Here is a 16,489-nt window from a genome sequence, read left to right on the forward strand (position 1 = left end):
GTCATGTTTCTACCAGTGTCTCATTGGTGGAGAGTTTTATCCTGCTGGGGAAGCCATGGGCATGAGTGGAATTGGTCTGTACAAGGGGTCCCATAAAGACCATTACTGCTTGGGTGAGTGGGAACTGAGACCCGTCTCCTCCAGGACACTCCCCTGATCATCTGAAGAAAGGAAGCAGGAATATGGGCAGGGGGAGGCCCTAGCCCACCCAGAACAGTGTGTTGGTGTGTCCCCAAACACCCAGTAAATGGCTCCTGCCAACCTACCTATGGTTGGGATCATTGCACAAGGGCAGGGCCAATGGGAGCCCTTATGCTGGGGTGTGCGTGATGCCTCTGGATTATCTTAATGCAGCCCTGGGTCTGACCTGCTTTTTCCACTACAGTTCCCCTGCATCGGTCATTGACTGGATCTCTCTTAATAAACACTGGTGTAATTTACTAATTTGCCCCTGGGACTCTAAACGCTGTAATAAGCCTGCACCCACCTGAACTGCATGGGTGTCTCTGTGCAGCACGTCCTGGATACTGAGAACATCACAGTAACAGTGGGTTAGTACTGAGATCCTGCTGCTAGGCTGGCTGCTGTTGTGGCTAAGGCATGCTTTCAAATGACTGTGCTTGCTCCACAAATGTCACCCATTCCTGGATGAATGGTCCTTCTCTAGCGCTTCTCAGGGAGTAGAGCTTGTGGGTGGGGCAGCATGAGGTCCCGTGTTGTTATTTAAAATGGAAACTCCTCATTCTTTCATTTTCCTTTTAGAGTTGGAGATGTCCAAAGAATTCAACGTGTTTAATAGTCGACTTCTTAATGGTATGTTCTGCTGATGTTTCTCAAGAGGATGGTTATAAACAGTTCCCTTGTCACAAGACATGCAATAAAATCCTGGGGGTTGCACATGGGTGGGGTCTGTCCGTTCAAAGCAGCCATGTACAGCAGTTCTTTTCTGCCCCCTGTTGTTTGCAATATCCAAGAAGCTGTCTGGCAGGAAATGTCTGGGAGTGAGAACAATGCAATGGGGTCATACCACAATGCGCTGCCACAATTACCTCTTCCACATTAACACACAGAGAGATTGGGCCTGACAAATGCATTCCTTTCCTTTGTAACTTTGCAACCAGCTAATCACACACAAACCGAGACAGGCTCCTTGTGGCAGAAAGCAGATTTCTGCTCTGCACAGCAGTCAGCACCCTGCCTTGCTCTGAGAAGTCTGAGCCTTTTCACTCTCAGCTTTGCTATGCCCCTTTGAGCTGTCCAGCTGGATTCCGCTCCCGTGTGTAGCAGTAGCAGCTGCACTGCACATCTTGGGGCCACTGGTAGCTCAGTGTGACATAGAGCAGCCCCAACGCAGCTCTACATTGTACCGAGGACCGAGCTGATTTCCAGAATAATGAATCCCTGTGTTGAGCACAGCGCGCCTGTAGAGGAGGATCACAGCTAACGTGAGGTATCGGACATCAGAAGTTTTGGGTAGTACCTGGGAGGAAAGTGCATTTTACATCAGCACGGATGTCGCCAAAGATATTGGTTTCTCTTGATAAATTTTACTCTGCTATCAAAAGCCTCATGTCTACAGTGTCCCAGAGTCTTGCAGAAGCCCAGGTGGATAGAGATACTATTAGAAGAGATGTCAAGAGAAATCTGTCACATCACCAGGACTATCTAGGTGAGAGGATAAAGGAAATGTTTCTATCCCTTGTCAGACTTTGCAGATCTCTTTTGTTCCTTACACCTCAAGGAAGGGCAGAGTTGGGACCAGAGGGTCAGTTGCAGGGCTGGTGAAGTTGATGTAGGTCCTTGGACTTCAGTGGAGTTGAGCAGACATACATCAGCTGGGGATCTGATCCCAGCTTAGACAGGACTCTAGAATGTTGTGGGGTGTGGGACAAACACAGGAAGTGGAAGCAGCTTTTAGAAGTTTTGGATAACATTGTCCTGCTCCTGGGATCATGGATTAGCCAATGAAATTTTGTTTTGATGAGGTCACGTTTCTACCAGTGTCTCATTGATGGAGAGTTTTATCCTGCTGGGGAAGCCATGGGCATGAGTGAAATTGGTCTGTATCAGGAGTAGGCACATGCCTGGGGCCCCCATAAAGACAATTACTGCTTGGGTGAGTGGGAACTGAGACCTGTCTCCTCCAGGACACTCCCCTGATCATCTGAAGAAAGGAAGCAGGAATATGGGCAGGGGGAGGCCCCAGGCCACCCAGAACAGTATGTTGGTGTGTCCCCAAACAGCCAGCAAATGGCTCCTGCCAACCTATCTACGGTTGGGATCATTGCACAGGGTCAGGGCCAATGGGAGTCATCATGCTGGGGTGCACTTGATGCCCCTGGATTGTCTTAATGCGGCCCTGGGTCTGACCTGTTTTTTCCACCACAGTTCCCCTGCATCAGTCATTGACTGGATCTCTCTTAATAGACACTGGTGTAATTTGCTAATTTGCCCCTGGGACTCTAAATGCTGTATAAGCCTGCACCCACCTGAACTGCATGGGTGTCTCTGTGCAGCACATCCTGGATACTGAGAACATCACAATAACAGTGGGTTAGCACTGAGATCCTGCTGCTCCAAAAGGAGGTCTGAGCCCCAGCTGAGTAGAGGCTGGCTGCTGTTGTGGCTAAGGCATCGGTTGGAACTCACAAGATCTGGCTTCATTTGCCAGTTTTGACTCTTACTCCCTGTGTGACCTTGAATGAGTCACTTCATTTCTCTGTGCCTCAGTTTCACTATCTTTGAAATGGGTAACATTTCTTGTCTATTTGTATTGTAACCCTTTCTCGCTCCGTGTTTATGCAGTGCCCAAGCAAGGGTACCCAATATCAGTGTGGGTTTGTAGGCAGCACTGTAATATAAATGAGTAATAGCTATAACTGAAACCCATTTACATCCTTGCAAACGACTGCGCTTGCACAAGAAATTTCACAGACTCCTGGATCAATGGTCCTCCAGTGCTCCTCAGTGGTGGAGCATGTGGGTGGGACAGCATGAGGGCCTGTGTTGTTATTTAAAATGGAAACTCCTCATTTTCTCATCTTCTTTTTAGAGTTGAAGATGTCCAAAGAATTCAATGTGTTTAACAGTCAACTTCTTAATGGTACGTTCTGCTGATGTTTCTCAAGAGGTTGGGCATAAACAGTTCTCTTGTCACAAGATGTGCAATAAAATCCTGGGGGTTGCACATGGGTGGGGTCTGTCCCTTCAATGCGCCCATGTACAGCAGTTCTTTTCTGCCCCCACTGTTTGCATTGTCCAAGGAGGTGACTGGGGTTAGGTTGGCGACTGAGAAAGATCAATCACATCTCCAGGAAGCCACAGGTGAGACACATCCTTTTCCTTCCAATGCTTGATTACTGCTACTTCCTTGTAGAGGGACTCCTGGTCTGACCTTCCCATGTGAACGGCAAGCTGAAATGGAAGGAGAGAAGGAGGATTAGAAAGGGGAAGGATGAGGATGGAACAGGGAGCCCTACATGGATAATCCCATTTTAGTTTGGCATCAGCTGCATCCTGCTCCCATGGGCCACCCCAGGTTTTATCCTGAGCCCCATTCATGCTGCAGCAGAACTTTGGATCTCAGACCCAGATCCAGCAAAGGCACTTATGCATGTGTAACCCATTGTTAAGCACGTGTGACAGGTAACCCCTCTGTGCTGATCTAGGAGATGGTTCAGCAGCTTTATCTCAAGCTGAAGTAGTTCCTGCTTTTAACCCTGGAGAGCCCCAGTTCAACCCCCAAATTGTTTCCCATGGTAGCAGCTGTCAAGCAACTCTACACTCCTGATTACTGTGCGGTGTAACACATGTTCAGAGCAGTGGTTTTTGACCTGTGATCCATAGACCCATGGGGGTCCACAGACTATACCTGTCATTTCCAAAGGGGTCCTCACTTCCATTCTAAAGTTCAGCGGTCTGAAAATGAAAACAGGTTGAAAATCACTGGCTTTGTGTTTAAGGGCTTTGCTGCACCGTGGTCTCAGTACCCTGTAGATATGTGGGAGTGGTGGTGGCGGTGGTGAGGTGCTCTGGTTTGCTCAGCACTGCTGAGATCTCACAGCTCCCTTGACTTGCAGAAGGAATTTGGGAATGCTCAGCCTTTCTGGTATCAGGCCCATCCAGTGCTAACATGAACTGGATTCTGATCTTGGCTCTGCTGGTGTCAGTGCCGTTACTATGGATTTAGACCTCCATAGAAAAGCCCTTTGATGCAGAATTGGAGTGTGGGCCATGTGATTGTGAGCCTACTGAGGTAAAAATTCGCTCACTGAATACGACAATTGGCTGGAAGGAAAATCAATGAGCCCAGGATAGCAGAGGTGCTTTGATAATATAAAAGTGGACTCCAGTATCAGAGCATAGAAAAGTTGAAGGCTGTAAATGGCGACAGACACTGTGTTTGCAGATAGATGGACACACAGAAATTTCCAGCTGCTGTGTAAGAAGGTCTGAGCCAGCCCAGAAATATCAACCTCTTGATTCTGGTGGCATTTTTCTACCCCCTGTCTGCCCTGACAGAGATAAGGAACCTAACACACAGCATGTCGAAGGAGCTGGCTAAGGTGAAAACGGATGATGATAGACTCCAGGAGGTCTTGAGCAGGGTGCAGGACGAGTTACGAAACCTCAAAGGTAAAGAGGCACCGGGCAGGGCTGTGATGCCTGAGACAGCAATAACCTCAAATGTCCAGAGTCAGTGAAAGCCAACAGGGAACAGCACATTCGATTGTCATGTTCCCAATAGGCCTATGGCCTGCGCAGCTCCCCCTGCAATGAAACTGACCACATCTCCCCAGCTGGGAGTCCCCAATGGCTGTAGAGCCAGCACAGATGTCTCCAATGCCACCCTCTTGTCTGGCCCTGATTCTCTCATTGGTTCTATGCCTTGGGAACCAGAGTTCATGTAGAGCCAGCGAGAGACTCGGGGAACCATAACCCACTCCCTGATACCTGCCCTCCACTCAATGGAAACAGACACAGCTGATAATCTTGGCCCTAGCTGGCTAAATACATAACGAAGCCTAACATGGGATGGATACAATAGTGTGTGGCAGAAGCCATCAGATGGTGCTGTTGTACATCAGCTTGCAAGTTCTCTTTCCAACATGTCAGCAGTATTCAGTCTTTCAACATGCTATGTTGTTGTTTGCAGGCTGTGATACTTTTGGAGGGGCGCTGTTGCAACTAGCAAGGGAGTTTGCTCCCTGCCTGACACACTCTAACTAAGAGTCGGTTCTTGGGGCAGAGTTGTACCCAGGAAATTGGGCATCAGTGTCTGGGCTGAGACTGGCCTGTTTTTTGTTTATGGGCACTTTTTTTTCAGGACTAGTGCACTGAGCGAAAATCAACAAGTTATACTCAGATAATATTAAATCATTGATTTATTTTTCAATGGGAAACTGATTTATCAGGCCCTCCCATCTGCTACCACTTGTCAGAGGAGTGACACTGCCACGTAAATTATAAAACCACTCCACAGAGGATGAATATCGAAGTATGAATATTTGCAACTAACTATTTGGCAAGCTTTTCAGCAGGGTGTGGGGAAAATTTTTGGATAAATTCATGAATAAGTCCAAATACTGAAAAAATTCTAGAATTCCTTTAACTGCCTGTGAGCAGTTAGACTGCCTTTTGACCCTCTAATGCAGGATTGTCCCATAATTTGACTTCTCACAGAATTCACCTACATAAAATGTCCACCTGGCTGGCAGAGTTTTGAGAAAAGTTGTTACTTCTTTTCAACATCAGCTAAATCGTGGCTGAACACTAAGCAGTTCTGTACTGATCAAAGGTCTGGCTTGGTTATTGTTAACACCAAAGAGGGACAGGTAAGCCATCCACTCAGATTCCTATTGTGAATCATGCAGAATGGAAGGAATAAAGCACAAAGGTCCAGATTCTGTGCTATTCCACCAGGGTGAATCTCGAGTTACTCTAGATTTACCCCAGCATAACTGAGATCACAGACTGGCCCACGTTCTCCAGGAATTTAGAAATATTTTTTTTTTGATATTACTTGCTATTCAGGGGGGATTGAGGGGAACTCGATACTTACACTCATTTGAAAAATGTTGTTTGAGCTATATGAACAGAAATCTCAGTGTCAGATGTGGATGGTTTGATGTGAATCAAAATTCATGTGTGGGTGGGGGGGCAGTTATAATCCCATATGAATCCAAATCACAGAGTCTCGTGGGAACCTAAAAATAAAATTTTATTGCTACTCACCTGGGCAGGATTTCAGCTGCTGATCCAGAGGTAAAATGCTTTTCACAGGAGCTCACTTTTACACTAGGAAAGGCCTTTTGATATCCTAGGGAAGACCCCACTCCAGATTCCTCATCAAGACATTGCAGAAGGAATCCTGCTCTGCGGGAGAAGAGAAAGTTACTCACCTTACAGTAACTGAGGTTCTTCGAGATGTGTGTCCCTGTGGGTGATCCCTAGGTGACAGTGCGTCCCGGCACTATTGATCGGAGATTTTCGGTAGCAGTGCCTGGTTGGAATGCACGCACTCAGTTGGCATCTCCCGTCTTGTTGGAATCTTCCTGAGTGCGTGCGTCCCACACCCTCCTCAGTTCCTTCTCTACCGTGGAGAATCATACTAATACTCCAAAGTAGAGGGGAGGAGGGCAGGGAGTGGAGCACCCACAGGGACACACATCTTGAAGAACCTCAGTTACTGCAAAGTGAGTAACTTTCTCTTCTTCTTCGAGTGTTGTCCCTGTGGGTGCTCCACTCTAGGTGAATGTGTAGCAGTACCCACTATGGTTGGTGGGACTTTGGAGATGCTGCAGTGAGTACTGTAGATAGTACTGTATGGTCTACTATGGTGTCTGCCGTTGTGTCTTATGTGAGAGCATAGCGTTTTGCAAACTTGTGTTCAGATGACCCCATAGCCGCTTTGCACATGTCAGGAATGGGAACATTGTGTAGGAAGGCAATGGATGTCGACATGGTTCGAGTGGAATGAGTTCTAATGCCTTCAGATGGTTGAAGATTTTGCGCATGGTAACAGGATCTGATGCAGTCAGAGATCCACTTGGATAGATGTTGTTTAGAGATAGCTGTACCTTTCCATCTTTCAGTAATGGAAACAAAGAGTCATAGGGACTTACAAAATGGTTTAGTCCTGTCTAAATATAAGGCGATTGCTCGCCTGACATTGAGAGTATGCAGGATTGCCTCTTGAGGAGTCTTGTGAGATTTGGGATAGAATGTAGGTAAGTATATAGGTTGGTTGAGGTGGAAGGTCGATACCACCTTAGGAAGAAATTTAGGATGTGGTCTCAAAGTGACTTTGTCTTTGGAGAAGATTGTGTAGGGAGGGTGGCCATTAGGGCGCTCATTTCACCAACTCTTCCTGCTGATATGGCAACTAAGAAAGCCACCTTCATAGACATATGGTGATGACAGGAGGTAGCCAAGGCCTCAAATGGAGGTTTCATGAGATCATGAAGAATGAGGTTAAGATTCCATGCTGTCACTGTTGGGTAAATTTCAGGGTAAAGATTTTGCAGGCCCATGAGAAAGTGTTTTATGGTGGGGTGGGTAAAGAATGAATAACCGTCTAACAGGTCATGGAAGGTGGTAAGCGCCGCCAGGTGCACTTTGATGGAGCTGAGCGAAAGTCCGTCCTGTTTTAGTTTCAGGAAGTAGTCTAGAATGTTAGGGAGGGTCACGTTATTGGGTGCTAAGTGATTACATGAGCACCAGAGGGTGAAACGCTTCCACTTCTGCAGGTAGGTTTTATGAGTGGAGTCTTTCCTGCTGTGCAGGAGGACATATTGGACTTGCTCGGAACAGGCTAGTTCATGGGTTTGGAACCATGAAGGAACCAGGCTGTGAGGTGGAGCTTTTGGAGCTGGGGGTGAAGAACCCGTCCGTTGTCCTGGGAAATGTGGTCTGGCCTGTTGGGGAGAGCCCGTGGGTGACGGGAGGACATGCAGAGTAGGTAAGGATACCACATCTGTTTTGGTCAAGCCAGGGCAATAAGGAAGACCTGGGCCTTGTCATCCGCAATCTTCCAAAGAACCCTGTGTAACAGAGGGATTGGTGGAAGGCGGACAGGAGGGAGTTGTTCCATGAGATGACGAATGCATCTCCTAAGGATGCAGTCCCGAGTCCCTCTCTGGAGCAAAACGGAACATTTTCGATTCTGGGTCATGGCAAAGAGATCTATTGACAGGGTGCCCCACAGGGAGAAGAGCTGTTGGAGTACTGCGGGGTGCACTTCCCATTCGTGTTGTGTCAAGAAGTGCCTGCTGAGTGCGTCGGCAGTAGCGCTGTGGCAGCCTGGTAGGTGGGAAGTGATGATTTGTATTCAATGTCGTATGCACCAACTCCATAGTTGAATGGCTTCCATGCAAAGGGAATGTGATTGGGCTCCCCCTTGTCTGTTTATGTAGTACATGCTATGTTGTCTTTTAAGACCCGAAGAGATTTGTTCTTTATGAGGGGAAGAAAGTGAAGGCATGCTCGCCTCACTGCTCTAAGCTCTAAGAGATTTATGTGTGGGTGCGTCTCTGATGCGGACCACTGGCCTTGTGCCCTGCACCGCCCTAGGTGCGCTCCCCAACTGATTAGGGAAGAGTCCGTGGTGAGCATGAGAGTTGGGGAACATTGCTGGAAGGAAACCCCTGTGCAGAGGTTTTCTGGACTTGTTTGCCAATGTTGGGAAGCTATGACATTGGGAGGAGAAGTTAGCAGCATCCCTAAGATGTGTCTGTTGGGTTTGAAATTGGAATTGAGCCAGCCCTGGAGACATCTCATGTGTAGCCTGGCGTGGTGAACCATGAAGGTGGTGGCTGCCATGTGACCAAGGAGCTGTAGGCACAGTCTTGCCTGTGTCCTGGGACAAATAGAGAGCGTGCGTTTGAGCTGCATGATAGCGAGGAATCTGTGATATGGGAGCGAGGCCTTGCTCTGGATTGAGTCGAGATGAGCTCCAATGAACTCGATCTGTTGTTTCGGTGTCAGGGTGGATTTTTGGATGTTTATTTGGAGGCCTAGGCTGTGATAGAGGGAGATGGCGAAATGGGTAGCTTGAAGTGTCTCGCCATAGGAGTTGCCCTTGATGAGGCAATCGTCCAGATAGGGGAACAGCATGACCCCGTGTTTGCAGAGGTAAGCCACGACCATGGCTAGAGTCTTGAGAAAAAAAATCTCTGTGCTGTGGCGGGTCCGAAAGGAAGAACTCTGTACTGAAAATGGTCGTGACCAATTGTGAATTGTAGGAAGCATCTGTGAGCTGGATGAATTGATATATGAAAGTAAGCATCCTGTAGGCTGAGGGCTGTGAACCAGTCCCCTTGATCCAGTGCAGGTATTATTGTGCCCAGTGTGACCATCTTGAATCTTTGTATCCTCACAAATTTGTTCAATCGGCGTAGATCTAGTATAGGCCTCCATCCTCCAGTCTTTTTCTCAGTTAGAAAGTAATGGGAGTAGAAACCTGTCCCTTGATTTTGCATCAGCACAGGTTCCACTGCACCTAGTTGTAGAAGATGCGCCACTTCTGTGCGAAGTAAGTGGTCATGAGAAGGGTCCCTGAGGAGGAACTGGGAAGGGGGAAGGGTAGGAGGCTAGGAGAAAGTTTGTCCTTATCAAAAGGGAGATCCTCCACTTTGGTCTGCAGTTCTTTGGGGATGCCAGATGCAGAGAGCCATGAGGATCTGCGCATAACCACAGCAGTTGCAGTTGTACGGGCTGCTGTGTCTGCCGTGTTGGAGATGCCTGTAGGGCCGTTCTGGAAATCAGTTGGCCCTCAGTCAGGATTGATTTGAAGTCTGCTCTCCTATACTCTGGAATGTAGAAGGCAAATTCAAAAGTTTATTGTAATTATCAAAGTCGTAACTGGTGAAGGGGGCAGAATAGTTTGCAATTCTGAATTGTAGTGTGGAGGACATATAAACCTTGCGGCCCAAGACGTCAAGGTGTCCAAGGTCCTTGTCTTGCAGGGTGGGTCGATATTGTGACTGTTTCATCCTCTGTGCAATTGCATCCATGACAAGGGAGTTCGGTGGTGGATGAGAAAATAGGAAGTCAGCATCCTTAGCAGGGACATAGTATTTACGTTCGACCTTTTTGCAAGTTGATACTAACGACATTGGGGTTTGCCAGAGAGTGTCAGCTGGCTCCAGGAGTGCTTCGTTTATAGGGAGCATGATTTTTGAGAGCGCAGATGGTTGAAGGATTCTGAGGAGTCTGTGTTGCGTCTCCTGAACCTCTTGAAAGGGGATATCTTGACTGAGTGCCACCCTCCTGAAAAGTTCTTGAAATTGTTTACAGTCGTCCACGGCCCGTGGAGGCGGAGGGAGGAGGGCTCCGTCCAGGGCTAATGGAGAGTTAGGAGTCGGTGAGTCAGGATATGGTGCGTAACTTGCATACTCAGGAGGGGGCTCAGGCACCTTAGAAGTGGACAGAGCAGGAGATTGAGGCACAGAAGGAGGATGATTGGTAGGAGGATGTTGCCAAGGGTACCACTGAGGCCAAGGCATAGGGTAGGAGAACCCAAGTGTCGCCCATGGGGGGGCGAAGTTGGGAAACTGAGGCTGGTGGCCTTGAGCCGTGACTTGAGGTGGCAGAGGTGCCTGTGGAGGAGAAGCAGGAGGGGAGAACTCTGCTTGCTGCTGTATCAAGTTCACCGTCAGTGAAAACCAGCTCAGATGGAGAGAGTGGCGGTTCAAAAAATGAGTCCTGTGTATCTAGGAGTGGAGAGTGAGGCTCATGTGGCACTGAAGGGTCACATTGAGTGAGAAACTGTTGCTCTTGCTCCCTGGGTTGCGCTGAGCCAGGTTTCTGCTCTAGCTCATTAGCAGGAGAAAGTGAAAGTGACAGTAGTGCTGCAGACTGCTTGGAGGCGCCCTGCAGGATGTCTGCTGCTGGTGCAGGGGTGGAAGATAGGCTTGGTGCCAACGTTCTTCTCCCTGTAGGGGAGGATTGCGCTGGCAGCAGTGAGGCCATTTGCGGTGCCCAGGAGCAGCGCGCTGCTGGCACTGCGACCGTTTGCGGTGCCCAGGAGGTGCATGCTGCCGGCACTGTGGCCGTTTGCAGTGCCTAGGGGGAGCGCAGTGTTGGCACCGTGGCCATTTGCGGTGCCTAGGGGGAGCGCAGTGTCGGCACCATGGCCGTTTGCAGTGCCGAGGGGACTGGAGCCACAAGGATCTTCCTGACATGGGAGGTCGGGTCCCTGCCTCTGCGCTCTGCCGAAGCCACGGCTGAGGCATTAGAAAAAGCTGAGGCACCTGCCTTTGGTGCTGTCAGCACAGAGGGTAGGGATCTTGTGGTAGACCCCCTACCTTGTTAAAGTCTCTCCTGTGAGACTGTTCTGCTTCTTGCCTCTGCTCCAGGGAGGGTGAAGCAACGCTGCCCACCGGTTCTGATCTGGCTGGGGAGCATGTGGGAGCGGGTTTAACCTTTCCCATCTCCAAAAGTGGCTGTAAGGATTTTTCAATCATCAGCATTTTGAGCTGCAGATCCCTGTCGCAACAAGCTCTTGACTTGAGGCTGGTGCAATGGAGGCACTTCACAGGGATGTGGGTCTCCCTGAGGCACTTCACACAGTATGAGTGCCCATCTGTCCGTGGCATGGATTCGTGACAGGAAATACACCTTTTGAATCCTGAAGCTCCTGGCATTATGAATTAGAGATGGCCGAGGAGAGCGTCTCAACGGGAGACAAGCCTGAGGGATTTTTTTTTTAACTAAGTAACTAACTATGTAACTACACTAAAGGAAGGGAAACAACCGGGATGTAACTAATAATTATTTCTATGTTCTTTGTTACTGTTTCCTGTAGAGACCAGTGAAAAAAAGGTAGCACTGCCCCAAGTTCCATCTCTGGCAGAGGACGGTTGAGAAGGAACTGAGGAGGGTGCAGGACACACGCACTCAGGAAGATTCCAACGAGACGGGAGATACCAACTGAATGCGTGCGTCCCAGCCAAGCACTGCTACCGAAAATCTCCGATCAATGGCACCAGGACGCACCGTCACCTAGAGTGGAGCACCCACAGGGACAGCACTCGAAGAAGAATCCACCTTAAGTTTTAAATTGAGCCCAGTGCCTGCTGGGAACAGGATTTTGGAAGACTAGTTGGTGCTGGGAGGATGCCCATGTAGTGCAGAGTTGGGCAAGGTATGGTGTGAATCTGGAGTCACCAGAACCTAAATCTCACTCACAAGCAGCACAGCGGGTGTATTTCGCTATCCCGCCTTCAGTTCTGGATTTAAGGCTTCCCCAGTTACCAGGGTGCAGAATGGGACTTAACAGGGACTGTAAGGTGATTCCTTGGTCCACCTTCATGGAGGAGACCTATGGCCATGAGCTGCACAGTCCCCGGAGGCAGATCCTCAGCAGCTGTAGAAGGATTGAAAGTTATCTGCAGTTCTCAGGGAACAGCAGTGTAATATTCAGTCTTATTATTATCACTTATCTGTATTGTGGTAGCACGTAGCAGTACCAGTCAGAGTCCTGTGTTACACGCGTCACAGAAAAACAGTCCCTGCCCAAAACAGGCCAATGTTCACCTCCTATGCTAAAGGCGAAATTTACAGGGCTAAGGGCAAAGATGATGCTTTTGAAGCACAGCTGGTCAGAAAATGAGCTTTTTTTCTCCTGTGGAAAATTTTGTTTTTGGGGACATTATTTTATATATTTTAATTTTTTGGCTTAAAATCAAAACATTTTAATTTGGAAATACTGCTGCAGTGCCTCATGGGAGCTGTAGTGTGGATGCCTCAGGCCCCCATTCTTTAGAGGTCAGACCATCCACTCAGTCTACATCTCCCATGATGTACAACAGTCATTCCTCTTCAAGAGAGAAAGCAATGTATCATGGGAGTGCCTGATACATCATGGAAACGTAGGGTGGCAGCCCTAATGTAAAGGGTTGGGAAAACAGAGGGAGGGGTCAGACTCTACAGCTACAGACTCTGCTGCCCACAAGCACAGGCCCCATGAAACCCCCTCACCTCCCCCATCACCTTCTGCTTGGGATCATGATTGTCTCTTTCACCTGTTTTCCCACATAGGCGTTTTTGTCAAAGCACATCACTAAGCCCCACATGTACTGGCTGGGCCTTAGTGACTCGGCAAAGGAAGGGGAGTGGCGCTGGCTGGATGGCAGCCTCCTGTCTGTCAGGCAAGTTCCTCTTTCTTCAGCTTCTTTGGAGAGAGAACTATCCCTTACAGTCAGCTGTTTCTGCTTTATCTCCTGTCCTGATAAAGAGCCAGACAGAGCATTGCATAGAGTCAGTGCAACTGATACTACAGGGGTCTCTGGTCCCCTTTAGGGGCTAAACCCATAAAGAAGGTTATGAGTCTGCAACTGCCTCCATGCTGATGTCATCCAGGGTTAGCACAGAGCAGGGACTGGACCTGGGATGTTCCTAGGGAGAAAAAAGCTGCTTTACCATGGGACATTCTGAGTGTCATGCTAAGGAAAGGGGCTGGGGAGAACAGCAACATGGCCCAGGGGACAGGGCCATGGAGAAGGAGGCAGCACTGCTGGGTTCTAGTCCCAGCCCCATGAGCGTGCTCTGCTGGCTGACTGTGAGGCACATTTCTTCCTGCTCTATGCCTCAGTTTCCTCACCTGTAAAATGCACTGGAAACTGATGTTGTCCAAGCTGAGAACAGCTCTGGCTTGAGCAATGGCTGGGCCAGCTTCTCCCTATTCAGTGGCTAGCACCAACCTGCCATGGCCCTGACCTCCAGGCACCACCTCAAGGAGTGGGTAGACAGATCAGTCCATGCCCACCTTGACTCTCTCTGCTAAAACTATTGGACCAGTCAGTGCCCATTGGTGTCAGTGACATGGAGACCTCTTGCCCTAAGAACTGGCTCATTTCACAGCACCATGATGGAGGAGGTTTTCAAACCAGAGACCTCTAATTTCATGTGGCTTCGGTTTCCTTAGGTTCTGGGGGCCTGGGGAACCCAACAATGCTGGGGCACATGGGGAGGACTGTGGCAGCCTGCACTTTAACGGGAAGTGGAACGATGCCATCTGCTCCTTGACTGAGCTCTGGATCTGCGAATAGAATTGCTAGCTGAGTCCCTGAATCCACAGCAGGGAGGGCAGGTGTCACACAGCCGGCCCCACGTGAGATTGCTCTGGAGCTTTCATCTCTCTAAATCAGTGATTCTTAGACTGCCTCTCGTGAGTTGCAAGAGGCTCTTTAATGTGTCTCCTGTGGCTCTTTGCAGCACATGATATTAAAACACTGTGATTTAATTATTAACCAATCTAAGTTATTAACCAATCTGGATGCTTTTACTATGTTATTAACCCATTGAGTCATCAACTTGCAGTAAGCTACTAACTTATTTGTTGTGAGAATAATAGATATAGTTATAAAACTAAATATTTCCCATCACACTGTTAAATATGAATAGTACTATAGTAAATGAAACAATGAATTCACCCTACTGTGGCTTTTTTGCATAATAGTGATGGCTAATTTGGCTCCTGAGCCGCTGTGGCCCATGTATCACTGCTCTACATATTGGGCGGCTATTGCAGCGAGTGGAGCTATGGGACAGGATCATGGAAAGCAGAGGTGGAGAAGCTGACTGGCATTGGACCGTCTAATCCATTTCCCTCCCATACTGGGGCCCAGGGAGGGGTTGTTCCCCTCAGGGCTCTAGCATTAAATGTGGCTCCTGCCCAGTGATGAGCTGCCGAAGTCTTAAGAACCGGTTCCCTACCAGTTCTTCAGCGGCGCGTCCTTAACTCACTCCAGGTCTTCGGCGGCATGTCGGAGGCGGGCTCTTCAGAGCCGCTGAAGACCTGGATCGAGTGAAGGACCCGCCACCGAAGTACCGCTGAAGACCCGGTAAGTAACCACCTGGTGAATGCAATCCCCCTGTCCATCCCAGCCAGGGAATGGGGAGTATTGACCTGGGAAGGTTGCAGGGGAGTTTTACTGGGATTGTCTGAGACTTTCCTTGAGGGAGAATACCTGAGCATGTAAAATGAGAACCCAGGAGGGAGGTTGGAGATCACGTGACCTCCTGACCCGGCAAAGAGACAAAGGGAGAGGAGGGGCTGGAGAGTTTCAGTTTGGAGCTGGCTGGGAAAATGGAGGGGAGGCCAGACAGACCTCCTGACCTTCCCTTGCCCCCAAGATGGACCTGACTGAGGGGGATCCTGTTGTCTGTACCCGAAAGACCTTTCTTGGACTGTGTTCCTGCCATCTAAATAAGGCTTTGTTTCCCCCAAACTCCGTGACAGCAGGATAAACATATTAATTAAACAACTGCTTGTTGGAGAGGTGATTTTCTAACTGGTGCCGGGATGCAGCCCAATCTGCTGTAAATCAGATTCAGCGTCACTGCTTTAGAGTCCATGGGGCAAAATCCATAGCTGGTGTAATATGATTGGTGCTAAGGGGCCACATCTCCAGCTGATGTAAATGAGCATTGCTCCTTGGAGTCACTCAGCCATATCTCCCGCTGGTGCGTATTTACATAGTTCCATTGACTTCAAATAGCACAATGCCGATTTACACCAGCTGAAGATGTGGCCCACAAAAGTGATCTTCTCTCTCTCTCTCTTTGATATCTGGGGAGTTTCTGTTCTGGCTGTTTTCTTTTTAAATAATAGAGAGATTGCTACAAACATTTTGCAGGCATATGCAAATTCACAGATCACCTCTACTGGAGCATGGCAGCCTGTGCGGGTTTCTCTTTTAGTGGACGGTACGTGACTGGATTTACCACATTTACCAGGGGCATGCAAGTGAAAGTGTGTGACACCGTGTGAATCAGTGTGAGAATGTATGTGCACACGCATGTGTATGTGCATCTGTATATGTTTGTATGTTGACACCAGCTAAGGTTCTGGCCTATTTAATTTAATGGACTTATTCATGATTTACACCCATAGATACAAGATCAGAATGAAACCCCCTGCATACCTTGTTAAGGCTAGGAGCAGCAGAACTTTGGAGTTCTGATAGTCCTAAGTAAAGATCTCCAGAGTAGATTCTGATCTTAGTTACACTGGTGTAAATCCAGAATCACACCTTGGAACTCAGTGGAGTGACACCAGATTTACACCAGATTTAAGAGTGCCGAGCCTAGTCCTTTGGCTAAACACTTCAGTGTATGTATGTTGTGGAGTTTAGGTTATGAGCCCCTGGGAGGAAGGATGGTGAAGATGGGAAAACATCTTTGCTCCATCTAGCAGGAACATGTAATATGATTCAGCAAGTCAAGGGTTAAAGGATTACTTTAGGAGCTCTATCTATAGCAGATGAAAAGCCATTGCAAGCAACCCTTGTTTGGATGCCCTGGGCTCATGACTCCTGCAAGGCATCCCAAGGTGCTTCCAAGGTTTGGGTTACTGAGCTGCCTGTAAAGCCTGGGACACGGTAATTAGCTCAGGTTTGTCTGGACTGGTACTGGTTTCTTCCCAGAAGAATTGCAGTTGCCCTGGCTCCACCTCCACTAGTGACCTCCATCCCACAATTCAGTG

The 16,489-nt window shown here is 48.6% G+C and overlaps 1 protein-coding gene across 1 annotated transcript; it reads left to right on the top strand.

Annotated features, from left to right (window-relative positions):
* The first annotated feature begins 601 nt into the window (after positions 1 to 601).
* Positions 602 to 14,051, top strand: LOC142045976 (C-type lectin domain family 17, member A-like). Its single transcript, XM_075061170.1, has 8 exons — positions 602 to 813; positions 1,580 to 1,669; positions 3,053 to 3,103; positions 3,256 to 3,324; positions 4,522 to 4,635; positions 5,683 to 5,834; positions 13,042 to 13,151; positions 13,928 to 14,051. Exons 1-8 carry the CDS (start codon positions 729 to 731, stop codon positions 14,049 to 14,051), a joined length of 795 nt encoding a protein of 264 aa, XP_074917271.1. The 5' UTR covers positions 602 to 728.
* The last annotated feature ends 2,438 nt before the right edge of the window (positions 14,052 to 16,489 follow it).

The sequence above is a fragment of the Chelonoidis abingdonii genome, chromosome 26, assembly GCF_003597395.2.
Source record: "Chelonoidis abingdonii isolate Lonesome George chromosome 26, CheloAbing_2.0, whole genome shotgun sequence".
NCBI classification, from domain to species: domain Eukaryota; kingdom Metazoa; phylum Chordata; order Testudines; family Testudinidae; genus Chelonoidis; species Chelonoidis abingdonii.